Source organism: Metopolophium dirhodum, chromosome 3 (assembly GCF_019925205.1).
Source record: "Metopolophium dirhodum isolate CAU chromosome 3, ASM1992520v1, whole genome shotgun sequence".
Lineage (NCBI taxonomy): Eukaryota > Metazoa > Arthropoda > Insecta > Hemiptera > Aphididae > Metopolophium > Metopolophium dirhodum.
In genome coordinates, this window is record NC_083562.1 from 29,574,567 (window position 1) to 29,602,082 (window position 27,516).

At 27.0% G+C, this 27,516-nt stretch overlaps 1 protein-coding gene across 5 annotated transcripts in view; it reads right to left on the bottom strand.

Annotated features, from left to right (window-relative positions):
• Positions 1-27,516, bottom strand: part of LOC132940310 (elongation of very long chain fatty acids protein AAEL008004) — a 33,278-nt gene that overhangs the window by 4,031 nt on the left and 1,731 nt on the right. For 4 of the 5 annotated variants that reach the window (XM_061007829.1, XM_061007831.1, XM_061007830.1 and 1 more), the window contains 7 exons: positions 11,451-11,592; positions 6,722-6,912; positions 3,106-3,186; positions 2,809-2,865; positions 2,091-2,196; positions 942-1,078; positions 657-842 (listed from right to left, as the gene is read on the bottom strand). In XM_061007829.1, coding sequence (XP_060863812.1) covers positions 657-842; positions 942-1,078; positions 2,091-2,196; positions 2,809-2,865; positions 3,106-3,186; positions 6,722-6,912; positions 11,451-11,511 — 819 coding nt within the window. In that variant the 5' untranslated portion in view covers positions 11,512-11,592. Of the gene's footprint in view, positions 1-656; positions 843-941; positions 1,079-2,090; positions 2,197-2,808; positions 2,866-3,105; positions 3,187-6,721; positions 6,913-11,450; positions 11,593-13,092; positions 13,415-27,516 lie in introns of those variants that run through there. The other variant, XM_061007828.1, reaches the window with a different exon arrangement.

Sequence of the window (27,516 nt, forward strand, 5' to 3'; positions counted from 1 at the left end):
TACTGTGGACAATGTATTTATAGTTTATATTTTGGTGTTGGCTTTATTATATGGTCCTCGCAATTGTTGGAAACTTAAGAAAAGGGAAAAAACAACGATAATATAATAAACGCTATTAATTTGTATGGGATAGCGAAGTTAAATAATACTGAATGGCATTGATTTAGAAAATTAAAAAAAGATTTAAACCTATACATTTTTACTTTGAATAATTTGTATGAGTAAAAATTTAGTTTTCCCGCTTCCTCTGGGCAATAATAGGTAGTCAAATATGCCATTCCATAAAGGCATACAAAAACAATAGATATAACTGATATAATACGGATACGGCTTAAATACGGTATAGTATTTTACTTGACATAAGAATTCAGACGAGTCAATTATTTTATATACTTTTTCCGTGACATTTAGTGAAACATAATATATTATAGCACGAGTGCGCGACCGGCAGTCCTTGGGGATAAATAAAAAGTGACTAAGAGATCGATACAAATATTTTCAACGTTATAAAAATGACATCCTTAAGGTCAATAGAGCGCAAAAACAGTTGAAATTACAAGGGCTCTTTATAATTCGTCGCTATCCGTTCGCATCCAATTTGCATGACCTACCTATAGTACTATTATATTATTTATTCTAGTAATTACACAACATACCATACAAGCTCCGTCGTTTGCCGGTCTCCGTTTACCGTCACTGGTGTATTTGGATTTGTAGAAGTCTGAGAACAGGAACAAGAACATGACGCCGTGTAGGCCTATCCAAACCATGAAACTCTTTGGGTAGTTGCATTCACGGAACAACAGTTGGAACTGGTGGATGAAAATGCATACAAACTGTAGCTGTAAATATATACAGGAAAAAAATTCCGATTAACGATCATCACAATAAATGGTAATTTATTTTAATTTGTAGTAGATAATATAACTCAAAAGCCATACCATCTGGAATGAGGTGAGGTACTTTTTCCACCAAATGTATTTTTGGTACTTAGGTCCCATCGCCGACACCATGTAGTAGAAGTACATAACGATGTGCACGAACGTGTTGAGCAACGCAAAGAAAGTGCTGTGGCCGCCTATATGATAAAAAAAAAAAATTTAAATCATTTTTATACATAGGTATTTTAATATATATACGGACAAGGGGGGTTTGGGGGGTCCCTACCGAAATGTTTTTCGCTTACGTGACTGTACAGTGTTTCATTTAAAATGTCTAAAATAATTTTTTTAAATATAGGTACTTTGAATTATTTATAACAGTGATTATTGCAAAAATCTTATTTTTTAACATTTTAATATTATTATCATTATCGGATTTCTTTTCACATAATGATGATGTTTATGAATATCCACTTTTGAATTAATAAATATTTATATTTTAAAACCAGTTATATAGTTTAGGTAATCGAAAGAATATAGTGCACCTATAACAATTTTGAACGGAACCACTTGCTGTTTTAAGTATTTTTTGAATACCTTAGGGCTTGTAAAAACATTGTAAAAACATGAAACCAACGTTGAAAATTAGTATATCCATTTAAACGGACTACTCTTTAGTATGAGCACATGCGATCACGAAAAAATAGTTTAGTAATATTTAGTATTTCAGCTGTGAATAGGTACAGCTATTTTATTTAGTTAAAATTACTAATTTATTTATTTTAAAATATAAAATAGGTATAAGATATTTAATAGTTTAATACTTTAAAGATTTAAAACGCTATATAACTAAATTAGACAGGTATCTACAGACTACAAGCAAATGTATACCTAAAAGAAACCAGTGGTATAATTTTATAATTACATGGATATCATTATATACGACGAGACCATTACGTATATCGTATTATATTTTTTAATAAAATAATGTATAATCGACATATTAAATGATTTAATGATTATATTATAAAGTTAACGAATTTCTACAGATATTACATACAGTTAAGATTTAATTATGATGTATAATATATATTATTATAGTTATAATTCCAAAAACATATGTTTGGTTGTCTTTGCAGTTGACGCTAAATTAACGTGTATATATATATTGAATAGGTAATATTAATATAATATAATATGTTAACAAACCGGGGGCGAATTTCATTCCCATCCAGACGCTCATGGGCATGCATCCGTGGTGGATGACATGCAACGTCGACACTTGTTGGTTCTTCTTCCTGAGTATGAAAAACAACTGCAAAAAAACAAAGCGAAAACCATAAGGTTTTTGTTAATTATATTATACGAAGTTAAATAGGTAGGTATAATACATAATTATTATTATTGTGTTGTAGTCACTGACCTCCACGAATATTACCTAATATATATTATACACACAATAGCTGCGGTACCCCAACACAATACAATATATGTATATAGGCCAAAAACGTACCCTCCACCCCCATCCTTTCACAATGAATATAGTAGAGAAGGCAATAGCATTGAGTTGTACGAAAATAACACGAAAGCTCGTGTGACATTGGTCGATCGATTTTGTTTTTCTTCCCCGCTATACACGCCCGCCACCGCTAATATATATTATGGTATTATATACACGATGTCTGTGAATTATTTCTACGCGGCCGGTTATTTTCAGGCACCCCAACCCAACCTTATTATAGATATAAATATATACCTACACAGTTTCGGGGTATATCATGAAATATTTTGTTATACGCTGACCACCCGCGATATTCGTGAACACAATCCCATTTCTATAATCCATCCACCCACGCGTACAACACACAATTATAATAATAATAACATATTATCTATACATTAAACAGTCTCCGCGAGAAAAACTTACCGTGTCGAAAAATTCGGTGAATTTAGAAATATAGTACCACCAGCAAGTTTGGGCCATCTAAAAAAATAAAGACACGAGCATAGTTATTGTATTATTTTATCATATTATAATGACAGTAGTCCTATATAGTATATAGTTACAAAGCGGTACACTACAATGATTTGTTAACAAAATATAAAATAACAAATCAAAAATTAATTTATAAATATTATTAATATAATACACAAATTATAATGAATACAAAATCAAATTAGATGATATATTAATATGATAATATAGATGTTATATAATACTCACTCGTAAGGCCATCGGACTATATGAATAGTCGACCGGCTGACATTTTAGACTGTACGATCCTCCCCAGCCGCTCATCATATACTGCGGAAACACAACATTATTTTTGAATTAGGAGCGTATTTTTTATAATCGTCGATAGTTCTAACATATAAATTTATACGTATAATGCATAAAATATTATGTCTCCGGTTCGGCCTTCTTAGCCTTTAAAAACAGTTAAGTATGGTAAGTTTAAAAAAAAAAAAAAAAATACAAAAATTATTCATGAAGTTATAATAAAATTGACAAAAACGATAATATATTAGGAAAAAAAATAGTAATTAAGTCAAGGCCGAATTGGAGACCATGACTAATTGTGACCCGATGAACCTTATTATGTGTCGCGGGCGCTACCACACGTTACCTATACTATAATTAATATTACAGTAGAGTAGGTAATTCAAATTTCAAGGAGGATAAAAATTAATTCGACTCATGTCTTTTTCAAATTATATAACTCGATTTTAAAAAAAAAATTCGATTAAGCTATTATTATATAATATTTATTAACTATATTATACATATATTACAATAAAAAGATTAAATTTTAAAACACATTTATATATTTTTTTTATAATTTAGAAAAATAATTTGACGTTATATGATATGAATTCATGAAGTGCAATTGCATTTCTCAAACGGCTCACTCTTATTATTATTAATTTTTTATTTTTTGGTAATGTAAACTCATGAAAACTTTTCGTATCATGTACTATTATGTATCATATATAATATTATGTAAACACGTACAATTTAAACTGTTATAAACTATTATATTATTATCAAATATCATAAATTAATTTTAAAAAAATAATGGACAAAGAACGTATTTGGGTCAGATACACGCGTTTACAGATAGATTACAAATATATATGCAGTCATCTTAAACAATACTGAAGAATCGGCCAATTTAATTTCAGCCTAATCGTGATGTATTTACGTTTGCCAAACTGTACTTAAAAATACAGCGAAATAATACACGTTTCGACCACAACGTGTAAATACATATAACATTCATAATAAAAGTAGTACACCGCGTAATCTCAAATACTAACTATTATAACAACTCCATAAATAAATTAGCAAAAAAGCTAAATAAATACATAGTTTATAATATATAGCTGCTGGTTACACGCAAAAATGTAAATAATATTTAAAGAAGCTTGATTAATTACATAAAGTACGCGGTACACTACAGGATATTGAATAATTTCCGAAATAAGTGTTAAAAATGTTAATAGTTTAATACCCAAGAAATAATACTATAAATTTAAAATACGAATCTAAATGTATCAAAATGTAATTGTAGTACGACGCTATAATATTATTACGATCGATTAATGCAGATGATGTACTATAGTATTTAACCTCGCGTAAAACAAAATTCTTATATTCTAGTTGTAAGACAAGGAATTTTACTATGTTTAAAGTAGATTAATCAATTCCAACTTGTATCTGTACTACAGATGAATGCCATTGGGGTTAATATAAAAAAAGTAAATACCTACAGTTGTTTAATTTGAGAAAACAAGCTACAGTAATATGTATTTCCAATCTTTAACAAAATTAACTTCAAGTAATGTAACATTAATTAAGATTAAGATAATTATAACATGGTCTATAATTTTGTGATTTATTAAAATTAATAGTTATTTTAAAAACTAAAAAAATCTTTACAAATAATTTAAAATGGTAAAAATTGTCAGGGTTAACGTTCATAATATAATAATATAATTGTTTATTATTTGTATATATTTTATTTATATATTGGTATAATAAAATTATTCATTAGATAATAAATATCAAGGCCGAACAATAAAATATTGAAAATAAAAATGTTATTCTCAAAATAAGATAATAACATAAACTAACGAATAAAATTTAAACGATTAAACGATTTAAATTCATTTTTACTGCTTATACAAATTTATCTAAATGGTAACACAAAATAAAATGACATCACGTTGTTGGTAGGTACCTGCTTATATTTTCCCATTTTTAAAAATATTTATATAGATTTAAATAGATGTACCTAATGAGTGTTTGTAATTAATTTAATAAATTTTTCACTAAGCAAGATAAATCTATTTTTTGTTTACATTTTTTTCATAAACTTCTAAGCGGAAACAATAAATTATTAATTTATTAATTGCTATTTGAATATCAGTAACTATATAATATTATAAACATATTTTGAAGTTTAATAGATAACAAATTTATAATGATAAGAAAATATAAATATATATTTTATTTGTAAAAGATCTAGCAATAGGTAATATAATTTATTTATAATTACTTCAAAGAAAAAAAATGGAAGTTAAATTGATTTATAACAGCGTATTAAATATTTAAATGGATTAGATGTATCGAGTTATATATTATCTATTCTATCCATTTCTTTTTAAACAGATACATTAATAGATAACGGTTTGAAATTAAAATAACACCGAAGACAATTGTCCAGAAACTCTAATTGCCAGTAATACCATATCCAAATATACTCCTACAAAAATTAAAAAATTACATAAAAAATGTCTGTACCTTAACACAGACACACTGCAGAAATACGGTCATCACTCATCACCTAATCATTCAGCACCCATATAAAACATCAAACCTTTTCGTATGACCTAATTTAATACGTTAACCTAATGGCATCCAAGACATTATATGATGCTTAATGAATAAAATTATCTCTTCAACACTATTTTTTTTTTAATTCACATACAAATTAATATTTTCTATATTAATTTATGCATAGTTACAGTTATAATTAATTTTCATTAATAAAACAATATTAATTATACAAAGAACGAAGCGTGATGCCTAAATAAAAAAAATCATTTGGTACAATTTAAATATTGTCTATTATATATAGGTAGGTAAATCAAATTATTCCTTATAAGTTATAAGCATATAATTACAGTAGGTGCCTAATAATTAGTTATACTATCATCGTTTTTATGAGTTCTATAAAATCGGAAAACATATTAACCCACGCTAATTTACTTGAGTATCATAGCGTTAGCTATCCGACCGTTCCAGAGATATGATTCGTCCAAATATAAAAAGAATAAACAAAGGTCATGGCCATATGTTGGTATTAATATAACAATATAATAATAATTATTATAACTTACCAGAAAGACGTCATCGCCTTACTTTACAGAAGCGTTATAAGTTATAACGAATAACGACGTTCTAGTTGCATAAATATTCTATTCTATAGACCACAATGATTGTAAATTATTTACAAAAGCTTATTCTTTAAAAAACGTATACAAAGTAAAGGGTAATAAGAGTACAATATACAAAGTAAAGTACTCAAAAAATATTTTAATTTACCTACCCCCTAAATGTTCAAGTCGTCATTCAAAAGGACTGTAAAAAATAATATTGTTGATTGTTTTCTATTGCATCATGATGGCAAGATTAAAAACGAGGAAACTAAACACGGAAACGCAAATGACACAAACACACGTTTGAATTATAATTTACGTACCACTAAATTCCTATCACATAATCTACAATATTCAGTAATTGGAAAAAAGTGCACGTGGCCGGCATATGTACTTACTTCATAGAATATCCAAGCACTGAACATCGTTTGTATTGCATTATAAACTATGAGAACTTTTCTAAGTTGAAAAGGTTTTCGGTTTTCCATCAGTCTTGGCCCGAGCGTCTTGGCAAAGTAGCCATAGAACAGACAAATAAACAGCGTCGGGAATGGACTGGACAACATCGGCCAGCCGTTTACTCTGGGATCTGAAATAGAAATACGTAAAATTAAAATTCGTGATATACGTGAATATTTTTGGGATTCATAATGTAATATAATTATGTTCGTAAGTGGTAAAAAACATTCTAAAACGGAATGCGGGGAAGGAATAGTCTGCTATAAACCATACATTTTTTTTATACTAGACTCGAATATTATACTGCATAGGTTCGCAAAATATCATTTAATACGAGTGGTAGGTATATTATTTACCGATTTACAAAAACTTGAGAACAACAAAAACTAAGTACTTATACGACTATATACATGTTACATACCTATATTATAGTGAATATAAGATATTAATTTAAGACCTCCAATGTTCCAAAAATACATTATTATCATTAGTGTGTCAAATTACTTTAAAATACAATATAATAAAATGGTAACATTAATATTATTATCATTTAGGTACCTACCTACATTACAAATAATCGGCCATGATTTCATCACAAAACGTGAATATATTATTGTCTTAAAAATTACAAACACCAAATAACTAATAATTTTAAATCTTATTGTGATGGAATATATTTAAAATGGTACAAATACTAAATAACTGAATTACAATATTGATTGTTTTCTATATTTGTTGATACATGTTGTGGTATGGCATACAAGTATAATATACCTACAACTAACAGGTCAGTGCCCTCGGATGCATTCAATTTTTTATTACAAAATGTTTCTATTTAGGGGCTAGAGCCAATAGCAGCTGATAATATGGTTAACATGTATACAATCTAACGTAAACTGAATAAAAGTGATAGGATATAATTAAAAAACAAAAATCAAAATTATTCAGGCGGTAATATTGAATCTTCATTTTGCGTGCATAATAATCAAACACATAAATAAACATTTCCTTTAATGTAGTAATAAATACCACAGTGTATATATTAAAGTTATACATTCTAATAGTTCATGATCTTAAAATTAGGACAGAAGGCCTTGCAGCAAAAGGTGAACTTATAATGTGTTTAAAGGAAATACCTAATAATAACGTCTATATTATGTCAACGCATATTTTACTGACTGATTATTTGTATAGATTGTATATTACAATAACAAAACCTATTTCTAAAAAAAAAAGAATGTCTAATAATATATTTAATTATTTGTTTTAGTTATAATAATAATGGACGTCGTACGTAGGTACATAATCAATAACTGAATATAGGATATAGGATAGCACACAAAATTAAATAACTTTTTTAGGCGTAACTTATAGTTAGATGTAATAATTTAATGATATTTATATTGTTATAATAATTATTATATCAATATTGTGAACATATTGATTTTAATTATTTTCATACGTTAATAATGTTAATGTACTATTTAAAATTATTTCCAAATTTTTTTACTCAATAGATCTATCAAACAAATGTTAGGGTATTACCTATTTAAATATTTTGTTATCTTAAAACGATCGACCGAATATCAGTATAATAGTGAGTGATTTTTAACTACTTTAAATATAACTGATGCTGATTGAGATGTCCTTTAAAACGATATAATTACTAATTTAAGCCACTGCTATAATATTCAAGGATACAACACAGAATAGTTAGGTACTACAGAATTTTTACTAGAATTATACGAGTAAAAATACGATAAACTACATTTTAAACATTGCGATTAGGTCAGTAGCGTAGCTTTATCAAGTACCCCGGGGCCTCAATATATTACGTGTATATATTTTGAATTTTCATAAAGATAATATTAGTAAGGGGGCCTAGTTTATTTTACCATGTTGATAATAAGTTAATGGAAATAAGTTTTTTACACAATTCATAAGGCCCGCCTTTAAAAAATTATAGCTTAACTTTTTTTCTTTGTATCTTCAATACCTAATGTATACAGAATGTAACAGATAGAACTGACTTTTGGAATAACTTTTATTCTAATCAATATTTTTGTTTTTTTTTATATATAATTTATAGTCACTTGCGCTACACATATATAGCACAAAAAATTAACACTGAAAATAAAAATTTTTTTTTTTTGGATATATTTAAAATAGCCAATTTGTGAATCTGATTATAAGAACAATTTTGATAGTAAAAACATTTATCTAAGTCAGGTAGTTTATTTTTTAGAATTTTTTTAAATATCAATATTTTTTTGATTAAATGAATTGGGAACGTAATAAATTTTTTCAAAATATTTTTTTGGGAATTTGCTGACATGAGTATACTTTTTAAATTATTCACTAATCATATAATTTTAACAATTTTTGTCATACGTTTAAGTAACGTCATTTTTTTTTCATCAAGTATTTCTGTTACACTTTGTATGTAATATAAAGTTATACTTTAAGTATATTTCGTGCAATGCGTCAGCTAAAGTTATAGTTATAAATTTAATAACAACTAGTTAAAAAGTTGGACAACTAATAAAAATATAATTAAATATCCATTATAATTATAATATTATAACATAAAAATATATAATACCTATTCAAAATATATAAATTTTAATGTTTTTTTTTTTTTGTTATGAATAATTTTCATTTATTTTGTTAGAAAATAGTCTCATTACTTTTAACCATACAGTTATTTAGGTTTATCTTTAAATTATGTTTTTTCAATAACGAAAATGTCTTTCAATAAAATAAGTTAGCCTGTTTTATACAGGGTGGATTGCTGTGTCTTCCTGTTTTATCATATAGCTAATACAAAAAAACAGATGGCCAAACAAAAAAAAATGTTGTTTACTCTGAATATAATTTACTAAGCAAAACAAAAAACTACCAGAAATGGATTTGCTGCAGCAGTTCCCAACAAATATGTAGGTAGTAAATTTACGATAACCCAGTAAAAAATAATTAATCACATGTGAAATAAAAATTATTATTTTTACAAAACATAATTCAACATATTTATAAGGTTTTATATTATTACAACCATTGAATTATTAAAGGACGGAAATAAACGTAAGTATGGTTAGCACATAGGAGAAGAACACATAATATATTGTATTCCGACCTATATGTAATCTTTCAGCCTTTAAGCTAAATTTGAATTAATGTATTATGATTGTTTTTAAAATAATTTTTACTCATTATTAGTTAAGCATCGGGCTAAGATGTGTAATATATACAGTTATAGTCGTTATTTTATTACATTTTTCGAAGTTACAGTTTCAGATCACATCGACTAAACTGACAACATAATTTTTGTCTTATATCTACTAACTAACTAACATAGTTCAATAAAATAAAATATAGGTAGGTAGGTAGGTATATACTAATAATTGAACAATTTTAGAAAATTTAATCTTCAAAAAAACTTAACAAAACCAAATTTAAAAACAAGGTTTTAAAATAAGTACAGGCATCATTATAAACTTTTAAAATGAATAGCAATATAATTTGGAAGGTGACGCATGTCAGAGTCAAATAACCTACCTCTGCCTATCTACTAAAGGAATTATTTAAAATCCCAGGAAAATAATAATAAAAGAAAATATTTCAATAAGTAGGTGTATTTTATTTATATTATATATTGTATTATATTATGTGAAAAAAAAAGGAAAACAAAGAAGGCATTTTATTTAGAATGATTCGTTTTAAAAACCATACTACAATATATTATATTAGGTACATAGTGCATTCGAGCATTCGGAAGTGAACAAAAAAAAAAACAGGAACAGAAGCAAAAAAAAAAACCGATAAAAGATTTGTTTTGAAATTTAGAATATAAGGATGTTTTCAAGATTCGGGAAGGAATTTTATGGCGTGTACAATAGAAACCAGAATGCCGATAACAGCTGGAGCTGTCACGAATGGTATATAACTGGTAGATACCGTGCACTTTCTACGATATATGTAAGCGTACAAAACCAACATAATAATATAAAAGTATACAATGATTTGCTATAACATAACGTTTATTCTAGGGTTGCAAGATAACGATATTTTAACGTGTCACGTTAAAAATTTAACATAATACTTATGAATTATGATGCAATATGCATTTATCATAATCGATCGTGAGGGTCCATCGTCCTATTTCAGTGTTTAAATAATTTAGAAACGAATTAGTTTCAATAGTACTAAAACATCATATTATATGCAACGACTAAGAATGACTTATAGAAAAGCATTTGATCGTTTTAGCATACACTATACGTTATATGCATTTTATAGATTTTCACATAATCGGAAACCATAATAATGACTACCTATGATTTATATAGTTGTTTAAATTTTAAAAACTTATAGGTCTATAACCAACTGCGAAAAGGAGCGTTTATTAGAATAAATAAAACATACATTCGTTAGAAAAATATTACTTAATGACCTACATCTACATCTACACCTTTCTCCGAGCAAATTTTTGTCCCCGCCGATTACATAGTAGTAATCGTACTTCCTATAGGTACCTACACATATCCACCTGTTCAGCGGGTACAACATAATTCCTTTAGAATTAAGATTTTATTTTTTGACGTAATACCGAAATCGAAAGTTGATACCGTTAAATGAAAAAAAAATATTTAATATTATAAAAGTACTAACCACTTTTGTTGTCCATTATGTCGTGGTAACTGTCGATAAAGTTTAAGACTAGTTGTGCCATTTTTATTTTTTTTGTTTATTATTGTTATCTTCTCTTTTAGATCTGTGTGGTGACTGTAGTAGTTGTCCCAGTATGTAGGTACTGAAATAAAACCAAAAAAGACATAGGTATTAATTTATGCGTATATAACTAGAAACGTTTACATGGCGGGAGAAGTAAAAACAAAAAACATAGCAACAACAGTATATAAGTCGATTCGTCCGCGCAATCCGAACAAACTCACGTAATAAACAAAAAAAAACAGGTATTCGACGCGATATGACAACAAGATGTCTGAACCAGGAAAACCGCGTACAGGGTACAATATTATATTATAAACAGGAAGGACAGGTGCGATTTTATAATAAACACTAGAACAATTTTTTTTATACATTTATAAATATACGCGCGAATAATAATAATAATAATTTAAATACTACGAAGGTTTGTTACTCTTGTAGCTATTATAATATTGTTAAATATAGGCATAGTGTTGACCTCCCTAAATTGTAAGCAAACCCATATTTACGTATACATCGTAATAGCATATTATATATTATAACAATTAACAATTAATATTAAACGCTGAAAACGTTATCATCACGGTCGTCAGCAGCCTGATGTAGAGCATAAAACGCGCTCGGCTGATGCGTCGATCGTAAGGAAATATAAAAGTTCTTCGGGTTACGTAAAGAAGCCATATTATACATTATTATAATATAATATTGTATTGTATTGTTTGTGCGTGTATTTGTGTACTTCGCAGTGACGGGGTTATGACTTAATAGTAAAGGTAGGTCGATTGATTTCCACCTAGTTTCCGCGTTTCACACGAGGGTTTCGACGCAAAATCGAATCAAAGTTTTACCCGCTGCAATATTATATCACAAGTTGTGAACAATAATTTATCCTACCGTTGTACAAAGGAGTTTTAAGATTGAAATAAAAAAATTAATTGACTTGTAAGTTTTTATTACGCTAAGACGTACGTAGAACGTAAGTAACTAATAATATTATTTATAATAATTTAAAGTTTTAAAAAGAGCGTTACTAAAGCTGCTGGTGTGGCTGCACGTGCTATCCGCCGCCGTCCATGACGGTGACGTCACGGTAACGCGTCAAAACACCCATCGACAACCGCGGGCGATGCATTTCGCGCGCGCATGTTTTTCATATTATATAGGTATAATACAGCCGTCTTTAAAATCGAATGTAATATGATAATTGTGATTCGACCCACGTACACCACCCATCACCATCACCACAACGAACGAGAGAGCATATTATACATAATTCAACTAGCAAACGTTGCCGGTTCATCAGCCAGGGACGTGTACGCGGATGTCACCGAGCGGCGAGCGAGAGAGGGAGACGAAATGTACACACAGGTAGAGTATTAATGCTAAACAATTAAAAAAAATCTAATTATTTCTAAAACAACAGTGTATGCAACGACAAAAACGAACCCATTGCGGGACACATGGTGGAAATCCTGATGTCTCGATACCTGCTATAATCTGCAGAGACAATCAAGAAACCGATCTTACAATATAATATACTATGGCATAAGCAAAAATAAAAATTTAAAAAAAACAAATTTACCTTATTTCATAAATTTTTTTTTAAAAAATAAATAACCACGGTAACAAATATTATTCCGAAACACTAGTACAGTAGTCCGGTATGGCGGTGTAAGATTAGGTACTTCTCTGATATCGTACCAAAATTATACGTATTATATAGTGTTTATTTTGATTTTCGGACGTGTTTCATGTCACTGTACGCGACGACGACGACTGCGGCGACGGCGGCGACGGTAACGTCGAACGATACGCACGAAAGCCACGCGGTTGACTGGACCGATACCGTGGACGATTATTATAAGACCACTATTGCGGCGGCGGCGGCGTCGTCGGCAGTTCCGAGGCGCGCGCGTGTATGCGTGTGAGTGGGAGAGTGTGACGCGGCGGTGACCGGACGAGATAACTACAACTTACTACTACTGGCCTTTTTTAGACGAGTGGTGTGCGTCGGCCCGGGAGAGAGTGAGAGAGAAAGATAATGAGAGCGACCAGCAAGTGAGAGGATGGGGGGACGGACACCGTGTAAAAACTAAAAATGCTTTCCGGCACCGGCTTACGCGTGTTTTATTATGTATAAAGTCATATATATTATTATTATTACTATTATCATCTTCATCGTTTTTTTTTCCTCCCCCTCAAAGGGTTGTCCTCGCCGCGGCTATCCAACGATTTTCTCGTACAATATTATAGAAGACGATCAGGGAGGACGGAGAGCAAGAGAGAAACCAACACCACCCCACCTATTGACGAACGACCGTAGTAAATATAAACGCTGCTGCTGATGCAGAATTAAAACAAAAAAATATATAAATACATATAACACGATAATAAATATAGCAATACGACTTTTAAAATAAACACTACCAACTGTATATATATATATGTGTATATATTTTGTGAATAACAATTTTTTAGACCTTTTTTAGTAGAAGGTGGGGGTTATTCTGTTATTAAATACATACGTTTTATTCGTGACATTAACACAACATCGTCTTTACACAAGTTATTAATATTATTATATGAGTAACAATAATGACAAGTTTTTAAAACAAACATTTCCGTACATCACTAATCTAGTGTTAAAATGATAAAGTCCACCACAAAGTACCTACACGGCTACACAATAGGATTTAAATGACAATTATTCGTTAATTCATAATAAGTACAATTATTAACGATTATATAATTTTTGTAGATTAATTCAAAAAATACAATAATTTAGGTATTAGTACCACAAATAAAAATAACACTCATTGATTAGTGATAAACATGACTAAATTGTGAATCATTCGTTAAGAGGATGTCACACCTGCATGTGTTGTCTCCGACTAACGCACGACATAGACAAAACGCGTATACGCAGTCTGAGTAGAACTCCCTCAATTTTGGTTCTAGAGTAAAAATACGCATCATAAAATTGAATTGTGACAATATTTCTGAGGGCAAGTCGTTGCGTTTTTTTTTTCAAATAAAATTTTAAAAAGTTTAAAGTATTTTAAAAATATTGAATTTTTTTCTATTTCTAAACGATTAATGAACGTTATATTGGGTATAATGGAAAAACGCAACGACTTGCCTTCAGAAATATTGTCACAATTCAATTTTATAATAGGTATTTTTACTCTAAAACCAAAATTTAGCAAGTTTTACTCAGACTGCGTAAACGCATTTTGTTTATGTCATACGTGTGTAAGACTGAGACAACACATGCGGGGAGGTGGTATTTTGCGCCAATTTAATTACTTGTAATTTGCTCCACCAATAGGTACATTTTGCGCCACATCTAAAAATTCATTTTGGTAATTTGCGACACTGCCACGACAGAAAACGAAATGAAATATGTAATCTGCGCCACACTTTCAACTTTAATTGTTGGAATTTACCAGCAAAGAAATGTACTGATATAGCATCGGAAATACAATTATACCAACGCATGCCGGATATAATATTGTTGTGTTCTACTAATGATAAGTTGAGACGAGATAGATTACGTCTAATCTAATAAAAATTATCAATAGTCAAAATATCGGACAATATTAAACAGCAGTATCATGATATTTATGTTAGTCCGATATTAATCGCAAATATATTAATAATATATTTATTTAATATACATTGAGTACGTATACTTATATACATTTATTTATAATTATAATATTACTGATAATCTATTAAAATAAACTTGATTATTTAGTTATTTTAAAGTGGCACAAATTACAATTTTAATAAGGTGAACAAAGGCGCATATTACAAATGTTGTAGGTACACGACTTAATGCCCTTTTATTTAGTTTTGTGTGGCGCAAACTACAACCTAAAAAAGTGGCGCAAATTACATACGCCCCGGGTGACGTCCTCTTAAAATATATCTGCTTTGACGTCAAATCATAGCATATTGGTATATTACAATATATTTGTTAGATATAATCTAGTAAAATTACTACCTATCTCAGTTTGTTTTTCTACATTTGTATTAACTATTACTATTTATAAGTACCTACACTTTTATAATAATATTAATGGTAATCATAAATTATTAAATAGGTAAATATATAATGATCTATATTTAATATCCATTAGGTTGGCTTTAAATTTCGGAGGGCCAAATTTAAGCAGCCCTAACTCAGTCCATATGATTGAATATAATGTGCTAATATTTTGCAAATTAATAATAAGTTATTTAGTGAATTTTACAAATGTTTTTGGTTTTTAGCTCATCATAGATGATCTAATGAGTTCTTTACTAATTCTAAAAAAGAATTTGCAATATTGGTAAATTGTTTGAAACGATCGGAGAAAGTTAGGGAGCCTCAGTCATAGGGTACTTAGACATGTAGTTTTCGTCTTTGAGAAAAAGCGGTAGACAAATATAAATAAGCACCTATTTCTAACAAGACGTTAAATTCTTAATCATTTTTAGTTAACTTGAGCTCTCCTCACAATTGTTTTTTAACTGTAATGATATTTGTTAGACGTTAAAATTAAAAATAATATATTACTAAGTTATTTTTATTTAAATGCTAATAATAACTCAAAAACATTAAAATTATTATAATATACCGTGCGTATATAAACATGCGGACAAATACATTGTTTAATTGTGAATTTAATTATAATTTTATACATGCATATTTCCAACGTAAATTACCGTGAAATTGTTTGATACAAAATAATTGATAATTGTTTAGTTATTTTAAAATTCAACGGTAATTTAAACTTAACAATATTTGTTGTAGAAATTAATAATAACTGCTTATAAGTTTATTTAAATATGTTACGCTTTCATACTTTCAATAAATGATAAATTAGCGAAAAACGTGGTGTAACTAAACCAACGGCCCTGTGGCTACTCGACGTCTTAATTAAAAATTTAAAGTAAATTCAAAATAATAACTCAATAACAATAAGTACTATCATTGATTGTAAAATACTAGTATTTATAACCAATGGTACCAGGTAACTATCTATCAGACAGTGGCAGCCAAGCGTCTCTACTTGCCCCCCCCAATATGACTATTATTATTAATGTTTATCTTACGATAATTATAATTTAGATAATCGGTTGTCATTATCCGATGAATCCGTTCAAAGTACGAAATTTCTGCCACTAGACTACAAGAGTGATTCATAAATTGCAGCGTACACAGGCCGAGCCTAAACTATTATCTAATCCATCAAACTCATCAGATCTGATGGCGGGCGTAATACCCCTAAATTATCCAAAGTGTAACAGATCGCCCACACAAACCTAACCTAACCTATTAATAACTTTTAATTCTTGTGAACAAAAATAAAATTAATTGCAAATATGAAACAAGAACAAGCCCAAATATTATTACAAGACAATGAACTGTTCATGTCTGGTATATAAATATATAATAGACATTGTGGTAATTGATCTACATTTAGTATTTACTTGATAATCCCTTTTTAATGAGCTATCAACCAACTTTCTACCTATCATAGTTTAGGAAAAAAGTTAAAAAAAATAGATTTTTTGCGACTGTTCACGCCGACGTTTTTATGAATTTAAGTGGTTAAACCGTTTGAGTGTGATATCAAATCCCTCTCATTAATATTTTTTATTATAACTAGCTAAATTACCCACCTACTTATCATTACTGAGTTACATATTTATTATTTTCCTATTTAACACAAATTCTTGAAGTTTTCAAAATTTAGACTTTTTTCATTTCAATTACTATACTTACTTGATTAAAAATCATGAAAGTAAAAAAAAAAATTAACGAATAATATAATATTTGCATAACTGGATAGCGAGCTGGGTAGGTACCTACTGTGGTTTTTCAGTAAATGAAAAAGTGGATCTTAAAGTCAGCTTGCTAAAGAAGATAAGGCAAAGGACTTAGGTATAATATGTAACTGGGTATACAATCAAAATATAAAATTAAGTCATCAATTAACTCATTTGCAACAAATACAAAATAAAATGGGAAGGTAATTAGTTATAAACATTTAAAAAATTAAGAGATATCAAAAATACTACAAAAATTTGGTCCAATCATTATGGAACGGCATACAACAGAAGGGACGAATAAGTAATAAATAAAAAAACAAAATATGTCTAATTTGTGTGGTGTTTTAGAGTCAACAATCTAACACCTACATGATTCATCGGATCTAACGAAGACACTATCAAACAATAAATAATATATTTTTTACTAAAGAAATTAAGTTGAATAATTTTATGAGAAAATCAAGAAAAAAAAATTAATTATTTAAATTTAATTTGTCAAAAGAAACAAAGAAATTATTTTAGCACAAGCCAGTGACCGACCCTGCGCTGCCGATGTTTAATTTAAAAAAAAAAAATAATTATGACTAACGCGATTGACTATGCATTTTACAAATATGTAATGCTTTATATTTTATTCAACTAAAACATAGGTATACAACTTTAAAAAAAAATAAAGGTTAGATACCTGGAATAGAAAGAATTTATAGTTTGATACAAATTTAAGTACTTATAATGTAATTTATAACATAGTTATATTATTTATATATTTTTGTTTACACACACGTGAAATGTAACAAATATTAAGACATAATATAGTTTCATTTATATTATAAAGATATACGCATATTGCATTTTTTTTTAAACCGAAATAACTATATAGTGGTACATAATTATACAATTCAATTTTAAGTAATTAAAAATATGATATATTATACAGCAAAACATCGTTAGTTATCTTAATTAGTGAAGCAACTTTAATGACCTCTAGAAGTAGCAGCAGCAGTTAAGTAAATATTAAAATTTTAAATTACTTTAAGAGTTTAATTTTGTTTACTAATCAGGTACATATTATATAAATTTAGGTAATAATTAAAAATTAATATATTATACTCTAGAAAAATGAAGGTAATACAATATACCTAATATATTAATATAGCATGAGGTGTATAATAATGTTATAATATCTAAGGTTATTTTATAGTAAATATCCACTAATCTCTCATCCCCTAAAAATAATAGAAAAGTTGTTAAATCTATATAAGTATAATTTACCATTTGCCCATTTTATCAAGTTTAATATATTAAGCAAAATCAATGTCCATACTTGACGTCAATATAATATGTGGGTCTATAATCTATATCAACACAGAGAACCTCCTTAATAAAATAACTGGGTAGGTATGTTTAACTAAACTATTAGACTCATTTTTTAACTTATTATTTAATAACAAATTATATCAACAATTTAAAAATCAAACGCTTATAAAAACATATTGGTTAGTATGAACGACATTTTTATAAAAATTGATATATGGACAACTTATTATAGGAATTTTGTATTTATTGTTCTAACTTTTTGAGGGAGAAACAAAATATTTTTAAACAAATCAAAAAAAGTCAAACGTTTAAAAATTTAATAAATGGCTCAAAAGAGACTAAATATATTGAAAATAATAGAATGTCTTGAAATTGGTGTTATAAGTACTTCGTGAAAATGTCAAGTCTTTCCAATTATTTCTTTCTTTATTACAAAAAATGTTGTTAAAAACTGGTTTTGCGTCTTGCGTAAATATTTTCCGGTCTCCCACTGTATTTTGTTAATTTTTCTCAATTATTGAATTATTATTAAAAAATACAAGATTTTTTTCAGCCTTTAAAGTGGCAACCAGAATCATTAATTGGATACCAGAAATCATCCTGAATTTTGAAAATTGAAGAATTTTTCTGCTCTAAAACGAGATGATATAGCTATGGAAAGCATAGTTGAAAAACCAATATATTCATCTCTTTGTTCAGAATCTTAAATGAAATGCGTAAATATTTGTATAAATTATCTTTATTGGCCTGATAAAGGTGGAATATAATATAGATAGTTGCGCAAAACTCGAATTATGTACAGCTCATACTATAATACTAATGACGCGTTGTCGGTGAACGTCATTTTCAGAAAAGCCAATTGCCACAAAATAATGTATAGCGATAATATGCTTTGCCAGATTTATTTTTGATTATGGAGTACTAGACTCGATAATTTTCATTTGAATTTTAAAACTTTAAACAAAATTATAATAGGTACTTAATTACTGTACTATAATTCTTTTTGAAAATGCTGAAATCTGAATATAAAAAAATTGCTATTCATAAATGAACATATATTATGGATCATGGAATAATTATATATTATAAAGAAGATACTTGAATCGAATCTTACGTATAGAGATATAAAACTGAGTTCATAAGACGTCATAATAGAGTCTAATAATCAGGTGCAGATAAGTACTTTCTTAAAAAGTTTTTGTTCTTAATCATTAATTCTTACAAAGTTAGAAAATCCAGGACATTAACCAGAGGCATCTAAAACAACCTCAGCCTTGAGGCTTGAGGCCCCGGTGCATTACACGCCATTTTACCTGCACTGGGTATGACTATTTAAAACCTTTTAAAGCAATAAATTGCCACGTATAATTATTAAATGTGTACCTAATATAATAATTTTATTAATATTACTTACACATTTTTTAGATTCTGAGCGGAGCGTTGAATATATTGATTTTACAATGATGTGTGTATTTATGCTGATTACTTTTTTTAGTAGGTAAACAATAAAATCACTAAGAACCTTGATCCTTAATAATTGAAATAGTAAAACAAATATAGAGCAGCTAGACAAAATAAATTTAAAAATATAAAAGACATGATAAAATAAAATTGTTCCAAATAGTAAAAATCCAAACGGCATGGATTACAAAAAATTAAATTCCGAACCTACATAATAGAGAAACCTTAAAATTCCACAGTATCACACGGTGTATCACATTATAATATACATACCACAATACTATGTGTAAGTTTAATAACCTTTACTAACTTATTATCAACATATAAAAATATAAACAAATTTAAAATTATTTCCTGCCTGGTTAATCATTTTATCTGCTGTAAAAAACTGTAATTTAAAAAATTGTAGGTACCTATATGTAAATATTTTATATTATAGTTAATTGACCTGCCATGATTATTATGTTTTTAATTTGTGATTGCAGTTTTTAATTTGTTACGTTTTTTAATTCCTAACTATATTATACCTAGAGATATACCTACCTACCTAATTGTTTACGTAGGATGAGAGTAGAGTGCTTTAAAATGCATAATAATGTTAATTATTTCAATCATAATTGTCACATTACATTATACTTAAACCTGTCTATTTAATATTTACCAATTATATTACTATATCAGATATCTGTACTGTCATAATATTATTAGAATATTTAGGATAATAGTAATGTAATAAAAAATGTTATTATATTTGTAAATCCTAGACGTACGTCTATAATAATTATAACTGGGTTCGCCCGTTTAAAATATAAAAATAAATAAATAAAATTAATTAATTATATCATATTATTTTAATATCGTAATTTTAGGTTGAAAATAGTAACTTAATATATAATATATATATTATATATAAATATACATAACCTTATAAAGTATAATTTTTGATATAATAAAAACAAAATGAAAGAATTAAACAAAAAAGTAGTTAAGTAAATAAATATTATAAAACACGGAATAAATAGTAATTTTATTTTTTATAGTTAAACTTTTATAGGTAGGTAACTATATTTTTGTATAGGTATGTATGGCTATAAGTTTGTTTCAATTTATTAAATTAATATACCAGGTATTCGATTTCTTGACTACATGTTATAGTTGTAGTATTAGGCACTGCAGTGACTATAAAATATAATATTTAAAATTAAAAACAAACACTAATTTAGCATATATACTATAAATAATAACATGAAACTAGTTTCAAAGTATAAATTTTATGTAGCAACTATAGCATATACCATAAAAAATCTAGTTACTAAATTATTAAATAATAGGTGTATAAAAACAGGAAACAACTATGTTATAATAACATGCCAAACAATTAAAGAAATAAAAAAATCCGTACAGGCTACCTATTTTTGTTGTATACGTGTCCACGTTTAGATTTGTTCATCCCTAAGATTTTGGTGGTGCACTATTATAAATTTACAATACTATGTTTTGTTAATATTATATTAATAGTACATAATATATTGTCGCATCAGTAAAACGAGATCTATTTATTACACAATATAATATAATGATAATTATTTATGTGAATAATATAATTTTTCAACATTTATTGAACGTAAACTAGTAAATACGATAAGCGAACAACTGTTAAATGGTGTGGATTCACTGGAATGCATGCTTAGGCATTAATGGAAGCGGTTAAGTTCTCACTTAGCATTTAATCGTGTAGTTAAGATTTGTATTAGGAACAATATTAGAATATTAGATTTGATTAACCTCCAAGCAAGATATAATTATCTATCATACACTAAACAATTATGTGGCTTTACACTACTTTTTTTTAATTTACAGAAAAAAAGGAATTTTCAAGCCGTCGGTGTTACAATTAAAAATTTAAAAATTTGATTAATTTTCAATTACTAACAAATTTGCAAACATTCGTGATTTTAATGAATTTTATTTTCAAACACGCCATAAAAAAATGTGAGAAAATCATAATAAAGCTACAGACATTTTACAGAAAAATAATAATTGTATATGAGCATAAATCGAAAAAATGTCTATAAATAGCTCAAAAGTCTGCATAAATATTTGACAAATACTTCAAGTTGCCAATGTTATTCCATTCTGAATTACAACAAAAAAACCAAATACCTATAATTGATCATAAGCTATAGCTATAGTGTTACCTGCATAAATATATTACCCATTATTTTTTCTTTTAGTTTTTCTCAAAGTATTAACTTGAACTATCTGGATCAAATTTGCTACCAGAAACCACCTCAATATTGAAGATTATTTTACATCTTATGATGTTTTTTATCGTACTTCCTATATACAGAAAAATATATTTGAAATAAATATACCGTATCTAAATTGCATAAAATATATGTGTAAGTACATCGAAAATAGGTATATTTCATTTTTATCTAATTATGAAAGAAAAACCACAAAGAATTTCACATTTTTAATTCTTAAAAAACGAAATAAACGTTATTTGTTAGATTCAAATTTTTGTACAAGATAATTTATCATTGGTGTAAAGTGTATTAAAATAATATACATATTTAACACTATTATCGCCAAGGATTTGATGGCGAGACAATAGCACATAAAACTCAGTTTATTTCAAATTTGAAAAGTATATTACTTTTTCAAAATTTAAATTTAAACATATTATACAGTCGTAATAAATAAAATGTGAAGCCCCAAACAGAAAATAATCAATGAGCTAACAATTTAGTATCAGCCGTCACACGTCAACTATCCATTGATTATAGGTATATACATTTTGAGACGTATAAATGTATAATCAATGTTATTTGTATTTCACTTAAATATAAAAATATAAAATATTCCAGTTAAATGTCATTGGACGTTATTTTTGAATACTTTGAGTTAAAACTAAAATGGTTTTTTTATATAGTAGGAAAGCAGGTAAAAGGTAGGTACGTCAAAGAAAATTGTTCGTAAAGTAAATCGTCCACACTTTATTCTTCTTATATTATTATTATTATTTTAAGTGGATGATCGACTAAAATATTTATAAAAAATTTACTCGACACTCCAGTGAAATCTAAACAAAATCGGATATCTATCTGATTACATTAATGTTATTACTTTTGGTAATTTAATTAGGTACTAAATTCTAATATATTTTGTACACCAATAGCAAAAAGTGGTGAAAGAAAAGAAACAATACATACTGACAGGTAATTTAATATTTTAAGGGTAATATATATAGTTAAAAACATATGATAAATTTAGTATAATGACAAGACATTCTATTTTAATATTTTATGAAAATCTTCATATAATACAAACCTATAAGTAACGAAAACAGGTCTTAATTTAACAAAATGTTTATAATTTTATAATTAAATAATACGTTATAGGTACACAATTTAATATTGAAATACAATTTGAAAGCTCTACACACTTCACCATGTTATGTTTCCAATGTATTTCATTCTGGGTTTCATTATAGTGCAGTACATCAGAAAGTTATTATCTAGCATAATAACAATTACCTTATTCTAAAATAAAATAAAAATTATATTTATATATCATATTTAACAGAAAAATTGACTAGTATATTAACCTTGACAATTAGAATTATTAAGCCGAGGCCAGGAATAACTAGTTTTGGATAAACTCGTGTGTATAAAATATAAACCCCATAAAATAAGTACGAAAAAATCCATAACAGGTTAAGGTCCAAAACGAATATTATTTAAACCTTGATAGACAAATTGTATTAACCTAATGAAAACTAAAACAACGCAGCTCAATATAAACCGAACAGATTTGAACATCTGGCTGAAATCATGTCTAATTTGTAACATCACCTAATTTTGTTAAATATGAAAAATTGAATATTTTAGTCGATTAACGAAAATCATTGGGTATATATTAAATAATAATATACTTATTTTATTTCATATTAATTTCTTTATTAGGTATTTAAAATATATTTTGAAATGTTTGGAGCTTTCATCATAAATCTATATGACTATATTATCCTCAATATTTTGGAAGTTCGAACATTATTGTTTAATATAGTTACTATTTTTATGGGATAAGATCAAATATGTAAATACTAAATAATAAATATACCGTGAATATTCGATACGCATTACAAATATAGACTTTTATTTATACATATTTTATATTCACGCCGTATCAATAACTAATCTAAATACCTATTGTAATGTTCTATAAATTAAATATTCTTGGAACTATATTCTTGGAGTATATAATAATGCTTATAAGTAGTAGGTATACAAAACTTAATAACTAAAACTTCATTCAACATTAGGAATTTTTATTTTATATTTGATGGTTGTGTTATATTTAAAAAAAACATAAGTAAATAATTATTGCAAATGTCAAGAATATTATGGAGAATATTCAAACATTAAAAACAATGACAATAACAAAACTTTAATTCAAAAATTAAATATCAATAATGTATAATAAACCTATATATCTTTTTATCTTTTTTCATAGAACAATTGAATTGCTTTACATTCAATTGGCCTAGTTTATTATTTGGTCCTGATTATGTTTAAATGATGCGTAGTGCAGCTTGGTAGGTAAATAAAACATTAATATATAATTAATATTTTATCCAATATTTTGTAAGCATACTTAAAATACATTTGATTATAGTAGATTAGGTACCTACCTATAATTTATTTCTAATCAGTTTTTAAACGGCACTAAATAGTATCTTCAGGCAACAAATTAACATAATATTACTAATGTACTTTTCATATTAACAAATATTACAAATATATATCCGGGAAATACCTGAGGAATTTTAACAATACATGTTTTAAAAATAAATTGTACATAGGTATTGTATATAGGTAAACAATAATAAGCATACCGGTATTACTACACTGGTTCATCATCGGTCGATCCACAAATTCTGTAGGTGCCAAAAAGTATTTTGTCGATCGACTGACGACGAACTAGTTGTACCGGCTTAACCGCTTAACAGTGTTAAGTACGAAGTACCTACTTATTTTAATACTTTCTGAATAATTCTAAACAAAAACTAAAAAAAAATAGGTACGTCTCCAATAAAATCAGTATTATAATATTATATTCTTCTATTTAAAACTAAACTGTGTAAATATTAATATTCAAAATTTGATACCTAATCCTATTCTAAAGACTAAAAATGTTGATCTACAAATCGTGGTTCTAGGATCTTCTATATAATTTTGAAAATGTATTGATAATTTAATTTATAGCCCTATCTACAAATCTACTAAATTTTAATAATACTCTACTTTACTATACTTGTGACGGTTATGTCTACCCGTCGCGAATTTTGTGACTTTACAATAGGCAATAACATTGTATTTATACAACCATTATCTTAACAATAATACAAATTACTATAGGTAGGCACTGAATAAGAAATACCTACCATTATTGTTAATATATTGTACATTTTATTTGTATTATATTCTCATAAATTAATTAATATAATAATTGTGTGTAATTAATTATATTTTATACAATAACCAGCTATCACTGTAATTTAGACACACAAATGTGTTTAACGTGTTATTTTGTTAACAATATAAATTTAAACGTATACCTTACATTTATCATTATTTGTTACTTTTCATTTAAATTGCAAGCCTTTCATCTATATTAAGGTTAGGTTAGTCACCAAAACATCGGTATCTTTGGTCATTTTTTAATTTTCTTAAATACGCTTATGGAAACTTAACGTTTTTCCTCAAACAATTTAGAAAAAAAGAATAAATTTAAGTCAAAATATTTTTTTCAAAAATAAATGTTATCATTATGTTGTAAATCAAATAAGTAATCAGTATTATATTGTCACAAAATTGGTAAGCATTATTGAGATTTTTTAGGATTTTGTGCAATAGTGAGTTATTTAAATTATATCTTAACAGTGTTATTTTCAATTATATCTCAACATTGTTATTTTTAGGAATTCAATTTACTTACATAATTGAATTTGTACCTTTAAACCCCAACATTTGAATTTAAGTTTAATGCTCATATTATTATATAGACACCTATTTATTCTGTATACATTACATTACCCTTACTTCAATAATTTATTATTTTTATAAGTAACTATATATGTGTAAATACTACTATAAAATAATATCATAAAAATACTTTGTAAACTAAATTTTGATTAGAATGGTTTTTCAGATGTTATCAGACATTATCAGATTTGCAAAATGTAATTCAAATTTATAGTAAAAAAATACATTGACACACCATTATTATTTGCTGAGGTGAATTAAACTGGATTGAAACCGTACTCAAACTTTATGTATCTATAGACTATACTCCATCCTGCTTTTTGAAATTGAAGACTAAAATAACTTAATAAATAATAAATAAACGATAACTTCTTATAAATAAAATTTGACAACATTAAATTTAAAAGAAGAAAAAACATTTTTCAAAATCAATCATAATTTAACTGCATAATTCATTAAATCAAACTCATAATTAATTACTCTTAAAAATATATTAATGAAAGCTTTGACAATCTGAAGAGAACAATAAAGATAGGTTTGAGGTGAAAAATGGCAGAATGAAATTCTTAACGGTTCTTGGTTTTAAATTAAAAGGTATTTCATTCAAAATTTTTTCAAAATTCAATATTTTGACCAATTGAAAATTTACTGTTGATGAGAAAGGGTGTTTGACTCATTAGTCACTGAATAAATAATAACTACCAACACAGTAATTAATAAATTAAATAATAACCAGCACCAAACTTAATATAATATTATAAAGGTCAACAGGCAAATATTGTCAGTACAATGTTTACTAAAATTTTAAATTAAATGTGGATCAATTAGACATTAATTATCATTCTAATTTTTGTGCAATAATAGTACATGTTTTAGAGTGGGTCAAGTTTGTTATGAATGACAATGTAAAGACATGTAAATATGTGATGCCAATATAATACATGTACATATATTATTTTATCATAACAAAATAAATTAGCATATACAAATCACTCACTAATCCTTATCATTTAAAAATATCTGTGATTTTAATTTTCATTTAAAACACAATATGGATTGGTTCATTTGTATAAAATAAAGTACAATTTTTTTCAACGTTTTTAAAAATTTAAATTTAAAAAAAATGGTACCTTTATTGAGGTAATATTCAATTTTTAAATTTTAAATAATAAGGTATTTTGATTTTAATTGAAGGTACATTGTACAAGCAATGATTTTATCATTCATATTAAACCTACTCACAAGTTACTTTTTAAAGTATCTGCATATTAATCTAAATAAATCAAATACTACTAGATATGAAAGATATCAGTAGTCAGTAAATTAAAAAAATAGGTTGTGACACACTGACACCTCAT